The sequence below is a fragment of the Falco biarmicus genome, chromosome 6 (assembly GCF_023638135.1).
Source record: "Falco biarmicus isolate bFalBia1 chromosome 6, bFalBia1.pri, whole genome shotgun sequence".
In the NCBI taxonomy this organism is placed as follows: Eukaryota; Metazoa; Chordata; class Aves; order Falconiformes; family Falconidae; genus Falco; species Falco biarmicus.
The window spans coordinates 4,512,907-4,523,180 of NC_079293.1; the positions used below are offsets into that span (position 1 = coordinate 4,512,907).

General features: G+C 45.9%; 1 protein-coding gene across 6 annotated transcripts in view; it reads left to right on the top strand.

Annotated features, from left to right (window-relative positions):
* Positions 1 to 10,274, top strand: part of BACH2 (BTB domain and CNC homolog 2) — a 196,862-nt gene that overhangs the window by 177,854 nt on the left and 8,734 nt on the right. For all 6 annotated transcript variants that reach the window (XM_056342598.1, XM_056342602.1, XM_056342600.1 and 3 more), the window contains one exon: positions 4,548 to 4,754. In XM_056342598.1, coding sequence (XP_056198573.1) covers positions 4,548 to 4,754 — 207 coding nt within the window. The remainder of the gene's footprint in view (positions 1 to 4,547; positions 4,755 to 10,274) is intronic.

Sequence of the window (10,274 nt, forward strand, 5' to 3'; positions counted from 1 at the left end):
TCTCAGACAGCATTTGCTGACCCAAACACCTCTCATGGCCCTCAGGAGGGGAGGCTGGAGTTGACCCTGAGCAACTACGTGGCCATCAGTTGTGTTGTGGCATATCAGACAGGCCGTTTGCAGTGGGACCTGCTGATCAAGGCCATTTCAGACCTGGTTTGTTGACACAAATGGTAGATCTTTGCTGTTTGGCTCACTGTTCTCCTCTTGCAGTCCTCTGCCATCATGGTATGATTGACACCTGAAAAGAAGAGGTGTTTTGAAGTCTTCACCTGTGCCACTAGAGTGCATCCTGCCTGTCCTCCCCCTTACACTAAGTGTGGCCCCTTGGCTTTGTGCTTCGTAGTTAGCATCTGTCCGAGTGAAATCAGGTAGGTCCCTATTCTGTGGGGCCACAAGTGGTGCCTGAACTAGCGTGTGGGCAATCGAGTCCCTAACACAAGTGGACACACCTCAATTCCTGTCCTGGGATGAATTTTTTCCTGAGTGTTTGTAGAAGACAGACTTGCATACTGAGGAAGATACTAGGAGTAGCAGCATTAATGTGTTGGGCTCTTCTATCTGGAGGAAATTGCCCATTTCTACATTAAACAAACATTGATATGTTTCAGCCCCTGTGCTAAATTGCTTGGGCGGATCCTGAGAGCTTTCCAAGGGCTGAGCAATTTTAAGTGTCCGAAGCTTTCAATAACTGGCTTTCATTTTACGGGCATTAAGGAAACAGTTTTATTTCTTTCAACTCTGGAGCACCTGACCAAGATTTTAAACCATTTATAAAGGTCAGGCTGGTACCTTGAGTTCCACCCTCCCATGCCCAATACATAATGATGACTTTTTCTTATGTATAATAGATGAACACTTTTAGTTACTGTGATGTTAAGCCAGGCTTGGGAAGTTCATTGTCTCCACTAGGACTTGGCAGCTCAAGGAAGATGATGTTGAAATTTTACATATAAAGGAGTGAAAAAGCTAATGTTACTTATAAGATAAGGAAATTCCCAACACTTGGCATTTATATTTTAAGGTGAGTAAATACAGGGCCTTAGTCCTTTATTCCGAAGAAAAAGAGAGTGAGGAGAGCAGCAGTAGCAGTAACTAGTACAGTAAGTGAGCAGCACAGCAGTAACTGGCGTATGATCCAAGCTGGCACTAACTAGTGAAGCTTGAAGGAATTAATTGATTATATATGGGCCTTTCGTGTGCTTAGTCAAGGGCTCTCCCTGTCTGTCTAGATCATTGCTGTTACTTAGCTGCTCAAAGCAATGACATTTGCACTGGCATCCTAATGCTAATACGAGGGGGTAAATGCCACAAAGTCGTACGTTTTCTTTTTCACCAGGGTGGGCTGGCTGATCTCGCAGGGGTTTATCAGCTAGAGCCGGTGGCGGTAGAGGCTGCAGCAGTAGTGGGAACTGCCGGTTTATCTGTTGTGTTGCAGAAACAGAGCTTCTGCTGTTGCTGTAAAAATGCAGGGAAAGAGTGATTGTGCTGACAGGGAAGATTTTAGAGCTCTCTGAGATTAGCTCTGGCTGGAGTGACTCCTGGAAGGAGTAGAGATCCTGCTTGCATTTCTAATTTGAAATAGTACAAACCAAAGAGTACAGAGTCATTTCCTGTACAAAATTCATAGTTATCAACAAGAGAAGTTTACAAGAAAACATACTTGCTGGATTTATCTTACACATCTTAGATCTTTTTCAGACATCTCTTGTAAGGTTTCTCTCACCTACCTTAGATACTGTAAGATGCAGCATCTTCCCTAAGTCTTATCTCAGCTCTTTCTGCAGCCGGGAGGAGGGAGAAGCCATGCAGGATGCATTGCAGTCCAAAGGCCTCTCTGGCCTTGATGCCAACAGCAGGGACCTAGACAGTAGCTAGTCCCAACCCATCGTTTCAGACAGCTTTAAGTGGGTCAGACGAATCCCACCCATGGCACAGTCCTCAGCTCTTGCAAATTGACTTACCACTCTGTTATGATAAATACCAGCTGAGAGTCTTGCCCTGTGCTGGTGTAAAACACCATTAGCCTCTCACTGCAGCAGTACCCCAGTGCAGTTATTCACTGTGTCCATGCCAAAAGCTTGGTGGTTTTTTTTATTTTTTCAGTTGACAGCTAATTTCGTAGAGGGAGACGGGCAATAAAAATGCTGTGAATGGTGAAGGAAACGAGTCTGACTCACTTCCACTCTCCCTTTCACATTTTTAATCCTGTGCTGTGCTGCCTATGACAGAGTGGGATTATGCTGGATTTACTGATAGCAGTCTCTGGCCTGCTGTGTAGATGATTTTATTTTCAATCTGTTGTTTGGGGTTTTTTTCCCCTGTGAATCTGTTTCTATTTATTTTCCTATTTCCCTTCAACGACTTCTACCTGACAGATTTAAGTTGCTTCGCTTTCATTCCCATTCCAGCTGCAAGCACATCTCCTTGCAAGTAAGTATGTTTTGAAAGGAAGAGGGAGGGAGAAATAAAGTTAACATCACTTTTCACTTTGGACTTAAGAAAATAAGGAAAAACTGGGAACGTGAAAGAACATTTTTTGCAGTGAAGAACAGTGGTGTCTTTCAGGGGAAAGCACAGATGTTTTCATTTTCAGACTCTGACTGAAGCTTGAGAGAAAAGCAGGTGACACCAAGTTTATGTTGACCGTCCAAAGGCTAAGGAAGGGAACTCAAACAGGTTTCATGTCACTGGTTAGCAATCTGTAAACAAGGTAGTCCACATCACCTTGCCTAAGGTCAGCCTTTGTGTGTACAAGCGGGGGACTGGGGCAGTGTTTGGTGTTTCTTGCTGGTTTAAATTGACCTGTTAAGTAGCATGTTACGAAGCGATGCCTGGACACGTGGGGCAGAGGGGCAATGTTCAGGGCATGAAACTGTCTGAAAGGGTGTGGAGGTGTTTGCACTGAATTTCTGGCCCAGGCTTGGACACACGCACAGAGCAGTGACAGAACACAAGAAAACGCAAGCTTATAAACAAGGTGCGGAGCTGGTTATCGGCAGGTCCTGTTGCCTGGTGAGGGTCCATGACTGCCAGTGCCAGAGGCCACTGCTGTGTGTACGTGTGTCCTCAGCAAAGTGTTCTGCATAATCAAACTCAGCTCTCCGATGAAAGTCATTTATTTCTAATCTATGCTGTTATTTTCTTTATCTCCAAATAATTAAAGTGCACCGTTTGAAGATGATGACCATGTTTTCTATATCAAAGTGTGTATATATATATATATATATATATATATATATATATGTAACCTTTTCCACCCATCTCTTTTGCTTCGCTGGAGCAATTTAAGTCATATCTTCTTCGGTAGCCTGCACGCAGAATAGTCTCCTTGTTGGAAAGGCTGGATTGTACCGAACGGGGACAGAAATGTAGATATTTACTGCCATCGTTTGGGCAGTGTGGGTATGACTCAAAAAAAGAAAAGAGGGCAATGGAGTTACTCAGTTGTCATCTCCTTCAGCTTTGTCAACTGATTCTTGTATGACCACCAAACACACAGTCCACCGAGGAACGTTATTTTTTTTGATAGTCATGTTATTAGTCTCAAGCTACAAGTGAGGCAAGGTTTGTAAGGGAGAGGTGCTCACTTTGATTTGAGCAAGCCGATCGGTTTTGGGAAAAAAAGCTAACAGAAGTCTTTGAGTACACCTGCCATTCTCCTTGTTTTCAGATAGTATGTGTTCATTGCTCCAAGCTGGCAGAAGCTTTGTGTTTTACTTTGCTTTAATGAATAATCAGTAGGAGTTGAAAAGGTGGTTGGAATTCCTGAAGTCAGAACCTGGAGATACTGTCGCATGGTCTACAGTCAAAACAGGATGGCAGTTCATGGCCCAGAGGAAAAATGTTTTATTGCAAGTAACTGAGGCTTTAGAGTGTTTGGGGTTTATTTCAAGAAATGCAACCAGAGTGCTCTTCAATCTACAGAAATATTAGATTGTCAGCAAATATTGGTTTGTTTCAAAATGCATATATTTTAGCATCGCACTCCTCTGACCCTTTCTTCTTATATGGTATACTGCTCAGTTGAAAAGCTGGGTAGGAGACCTTTCCTAATTGCAATACAGTATTTTTCATCCACTTGAGGTGTCAGGTTGCATTTTTAACCTCACACCTAATCAAACTTTAGTCCTGCAAGCCATGCAGAGACAGGTTTCCTGCTGCAATAATAGCCTGTTCCTTGAAACTAGTTTGAAGTTAATAGCAGCGAGGTACTTCACTGTTTCCAAAAGGCCATGACTTTTAGTGGATGGAGCCTTCTTTTAATGCAAGGAAATCTGTTACTAGAGCTTTTTAGAAAGATGAAATTTTTACCTGGGATTCGTCCAGATTGCTATTTCAGTACAATTATAGTCTGACCCTTACCAGCTGGACCTCCACAATGTGCCACAAGGGAGTGTTAAAAACTTTTTCAGTGTAAAACTTGGTGTGTCGTTTATTTAGGGGGCGGCAGCATAGGTAATTGTCCTTCTACTGGTTGTTGTCTGGTTTGCATTCAGCAATCAAATTATGACTCTTTGCTCTTGTCTTGTATTTGTTTGGTTTAGGTGAAACTTCCTTTTCCTGTTGATCAAATCACAGATCTTCCAAGGAATGATTTCCAGATGATGATAAAGATGCACAAGCTAACCTCAGAGCAGCTCGAGTTCATCCACGATGTCCGCCGGCGCAGCAAGAACCGAATTGCAGCTCAGCGCTGCCGCAAGAGGAAACTGGACTGTATTCAGAACCTAGAATGTGAAATCCGCAAGTTGGTGAGTTGCCTGCTCTCATCTTGGGTCTGCTCGCCCTCGTGTCACAGCTAGCAGTGCGCTGACAGCAGTTCCTGTCCAGGGTTTAGTGGGTTCAGTCAGTTTGTATGTAAGTAAGCAGAGCCACTAGTATGAAAATTTAATATACAAAAATATTTTAGTATATGTGTGAAAATTTAATATACAAAAATATTTAGAGTGTCTGTGTGTATAATATATTATACACACATATTTGTGTTATATACACACACAAAATTCCAGTGGAATGAGGCCTAGATATCTGCTTGTTTTGATACCTCAAGAGCAGATTGTTGGGTGAGTTGGAAGAGGAGGGAAGCCTGTATCCCAGCTCCCTTCTTGCAGTTTAACTTACCCCTGGTACTTACAGTGCATCCACAAATAACTTACCCCTGGTACTTACAGTGCATCCACAAAGGTATTTCCTCATCTGAGGCCCATTTCCATCCCTAACTACCATAAAAATAGGTTGGTCAGGGATTTGTGGAGTGCTCAAAAGAGATAAGTATGAAGATAGCTTCAGAGGTTGTCTGGTCCGAACAGTAGTGTGATATGGCAGGGTCAGCTTCATCTCTACATAGAGGTTTTCTGTCTCTTTGGTGTGCTAGAAGGCAGCTTAGCCTTTTCAGGATGTTTCAGCTCTTTAAGCCTTTTCTTCAGCTCTTTCATTCACTGAGAAAATGGCAGAAACGGCAAGGGAAGTGAAAAGCCAGGAATGTGAATATCCAGACAAGTGGGCACCCCTTAGTGTAGGTCAGTGAGATGGCTAAGGTATGTTCCTCCTTGGTTCTGCTGTCTTCTTCCCTCTGACACTCCTGATGTACTGTGGACGGAACCCCTCCCGTGATTCAAGGACTATTTAACACAAAAGGCCTCTTCCCATGCCCCAGGTTCAGGTGGCAACTGTTGGTTTGGCCCAACCCTCCTTGACCTGTGTCTGACAGTAGTCTGCTGCAGAGAAGAGAGCAAAACATGCCTCACTCCGCGGCCAGAGCACGTCTGGGGACAGGTCTCCTGTGTGCTAAAGTGTCAGTGAGGTGCTACCACATTTTAATCTAAGGGAGTGAGGTGGCTGGAGCAAGGTTAAATGGCAGGTTGGGAAATTCCTCTCTTTCAGTCATGGTATGGACAACTCAGGTGTGGCTTGGGTGGCTAAACACAGATGTCTACAATATAGACACCTCTGATGGAGCTAGTTGTCCTGGTTTCCTTCATAGTCAATGAAGTAGATACCTATCAAGTCTTATTTGTCTCATCCTGCAGCAGAAGTGCCTGTTCCTCTCCATCACTAAACAAGATCACCTGGAGAGCCGTGCCAAACGTAGACATCTTAGCTTTAGTATAAGTACCTTATCTGAAAAAACTCCCCTCCTTTATGACAGTGCCCCTGTGGTCTCAAGGCCCTGCTCCTTTTCCCATGACAACCCTTGCCCATTGAGAAAGCAAGCTGGTACACAACAAAAAAAAAAGCTTGAGACAAGGGTCATGGAGGAAAGCATGTCTACAGTGTGTCATTCAGCAGGAGAAATGCAACACTTCAAAATGAGTTAGCACCTCCTTATCTGTTTAAAAGTCCTAAAAGCTTTCTGAGATATCAAAAATAATGCAATATTCCCAGTTCAGCTGTTAGAAGAAGCCTGGGTGTGCAGCGTGCAGTACTGGACAGTTTAATTGCATTATGCAGCATAGATTTAGGAGTCCAGCATTAAACCCAGCCTTTGAATATCGAAGGGTTTGAGTGATAATCAATTCATTAACACAGATAGAACAAAAGGAGCTGAAGCTGATTTCCTTACTGAGATCTCCGTGTACCCAGCTTCCATGAAAATGAAAGGTTATTTGGAGTCTTTGATTTAAATGTCTATGTGCACATCTAAAACATGCTTGTTTGTAGGTTGTACTTGGTGGGTCTGGGGAAGGGGTACTTCTTGTTCTTGTCATAACAGGTTGCGTGTTGAAAGTGTCCTTAAGTGTGGGCTTTGTTGTACTTCATTCTCTGCACAAGCTGTAGCAAAAGCAGTGTGAAGGATGCAGGGATCTGTTGGAAGAAGCTGAGTTACTGTCACCTCACAAATGGCAGAAAGCCACATGACTTGGGGTTACTTGCTTACTGCCTGTGCCTGTCTGCTTCCCGTCTGCAACAGGGAGGTGACACTGACCCCACAAGCTGGTTAGGAGGCTTAAATCATCAAGGCTTGTGAAGCCTTCAGATGCTGTGCTGCTGAAGCCCTGGGGGGGAAAAAGAAATTAAAATCAAAACATTGTTCAGAGTAGTGCTCCAGTGATGCAAAACAAACAAAACATCAAAGATAAATAAAATAGTGAGCAACTGCTTTCTGCACCAAGCATAATCCACAGTGCTGCAGGGTGAGTCAGAGGTTCTGCAGGGTGACAGAGCAGCTCCTCGTCCAGGTTGTCAGGAGAAGCCGGTCCAGCCTTGGCTGCACATGCCCATCCCTCTACACCGAGCTGATGATGGAGCGTGCATGTCTGTCATTCTCCAGAGCAGAGCACCAGGGGCAGCACTCTTAAGGGCTGGACTAGCAGCAGGGGAGGCTTCAGCCTGATAGCTGTAGGCTTCACTTGAAAATTAATTTGGGTTCATTTGCTTTACGTAATCCTGTGTCGTTATCGTTATTGTTGAACATAATCAACTGTGTGTAGGCAAAATACATTTTTTAAGTCCTCTTCTCTCCCCAGCACACACACACATCACAGGGAAATGAATGAAAGGCATACGAGTGACCTTGTGGGCCTGATCCCTGCTGAATTTCAGGAATCAAAAACCCTTTAAGATTCTTCAAAATAAATGTTGAAGTTTCTATTTAGCAAGCTGTCCTTCAGTATGTAGTGATATGTCATGAGGGAGCCAACTAGGGAAGCACCCCGCTGGACCTGCTGTTTGTGAACAGAGAAGGACATGTGGGTGATGTGATGGTTGGAGGCCATCTTGGGCATAGCGATCACAGAATTATAGAGGTTTTGATTCTTGGAGAACTAAGGAGGGGGGGTCAGCGGAACTGCTACCTTGGGCTTGCAGAGGGCAGACTTTGGCCTGTTTAGGAGCCTAGTGGACAGAAGAGTCCCTTGGGAGGCAGCCCTGAAAGGCAAAGGAGTCCAGGAAGGCTGGGCGTTCTTGCAGAAGGAAATCTGAAAGGTGCAGGAGCAGGCCATGCCCATGTGCCAAAAGAAAAGCCAGCAGGGAGGAAAACCAGCCTGGCTGAACAGAGAACTTTGGTTGGAACTCAGGAAAAAAAGGAAAATGTATGACTTGTGGAAGAAGGGGCAGACAACTCAGGAGGACTTACAAGGATGTCATGAGGTTATGCAGGGAGAGAATTAAAAGGGCCAAAGCCCAACTAGAGCTTAATCTGGCTACTGCCATAAAAGACAATTAAAAATGTTTCTATGAATACATTACTCACAAAAGGAGGTCTAAAGAGAATCTCCATCTTTTATTGGATGTGGGAGGAAACAGTGCCAAAGGATGAGGAAAAGGCCGAGGTACTTAGTGCCTTCTTTGCCTCGGTCTTTAATGGTAAGACCAGTTGTTCTCTGGGTACCGCCCCCTGAGCTGGAAAACAGGGATGAAGATCAGAACAAAGCCCTCATACTCCAAGGGAAAATGGTCAGTGACCTGCTACACCACTTAGACACACACAAGTCTATGGGGCTGGATAGATTCCGTCCAAGAGTACTGAGGGAGCTGGCAGAACTGCTCACTGAGCCACCTTCCGTCATGGACCAGCAGCCCTGGTTAACTGGGGAGGTCCCAGCTGACTGGAAGTTAACAAACGTGACACCCATCTACAAGAAGAGCCAGAAGGAGGATCCAGGGAACCTGTCAGCCTGACCTCAGTGCTAGGGAAGGTTCTAGAGCAGGTCAACTTGGAGTGCCATCATGCAGCGTGTACAGGACAACCAGGGGATCAGGCCCAGCCAGCAGGGGTTTATGAAAAGCAGGTCTTGCTTGACGAACCTGATCTCCTTCTATGACAAGGTAGCCTGCTTCGTGGATGAGGGAAAGGCTGTGCATGTTGTCTACATGGACTTTAGTAAAGCTTTTGACACCGTTTCCCACAGCATTCTCCTGGGGAAACTGGCTGCTCATGGCTTGGATGGGTGCACTCTGTGCTGGGTAAAAAATCTGCCTGGATGGCCAAGTCTGAAGGTGGTGAATGGAGTTAACTCCAGTTGGTGGCCAGTCACAAGTGGTGTTCCCCAGGGCTCAGCACTGGGGCCAGTCCTGTTTAATGTCTTTATTGGTGATCTGTACAAGCGGATTGAGTGCACCCTCAGTAAGTTTGCAGACGACACCTGGTTGGGGGGGAGTGTTGATCTGCTGGAGGGCAGGGGGGCTCTGCAGGGGGCTCTGGACAGGCTGGATCGAAGAGCTAAGGCCAGCTGTATGAGCTCCAACAGGGCTCAGTGCCAGGTGCTGCCCTTGGGTCACACCAGCCCCAGGCAGCGCTACAGGCCTGGGGAAGGGTGGCTGGGAACTGCCTGGGGGAAAGGACCTGGGGGTGCTGGTCAACAGCCGGCTGAACATGAGCCAGCAGTGTGCCCGGGTGGCCGAGGGGGCCGACAGCATCCTGGCTTGTGTCAGACACAGTGTGGCCAGCGGGACCAGGGCAGTGACTGTCCCCCTGTACTGGGCACTGGTGAGGCCGCCCCTCGAACCCTGGGTGCAGGTTTGGGCCCCTCACTGCCAGACAGACACTGAGGTGCTGGAGCGTGCCCAGAGCAGGGCAGCGGAGCTGGGGAAGGGTCTGGAGCACAAGTCTGATGAGCAGCAGCTGAGGGAACTGGGGGTGTTTAGCCTGGAGGGAAGGAGGCTGAGGGGAGACCTTATCGCTCTCTACAGCTGCCTGAAAGGAGTCTGTAGGCAGGTGGGGTCGGTCTCTTCTCCCAGGTAACAAGCGGTAGGATGAGAGGAAATGGCCTCAAGTTTCACCAGGGGAGGTTTAGATTGGATGTCAGGAAAAATTTCTTCCCTGATGTGTTGTCAAGCATTGGAACAGGCTGCTCAGGGACGTGGTTGAGTCACCATCCCTGGAGGTATTTAAAAGACGTGCAGATGTGGTGCTTAGCGGTTTCAGTGGTGGACTTGGCAGTGCTAGGTTAACAGTTGGACTTGATGAACTTAAAGTTCTTTTCCAACCTAAATGATTCTATGATTCTGTGGAATCTGGTGCATCGTTATGAAAAAGGGCATTCATAAAAAAGACAGTCACAGGGTGTACAAGAGTATAAAGCTGCAAAATTAAATTTAGGCAGCTTTAACTTTGCCTCTGAAGCGCTCCTGCCCTCCACTCATATGTACACTCTCCAAGCAGGTGGTGTGCTTCAAGAGCTTACTTTTACTCTTAGGAAAACCAGCAATGAAACTCCAGTTGACTTCACACAATACCTGATCACTGGAAATTCCTTTGTCGTTTTCTGTCTGCTTTGTGACCAGTAATTTCCAGTCTCCTGAATTATGTAATGCTGCTAGGGTTGAAGGGG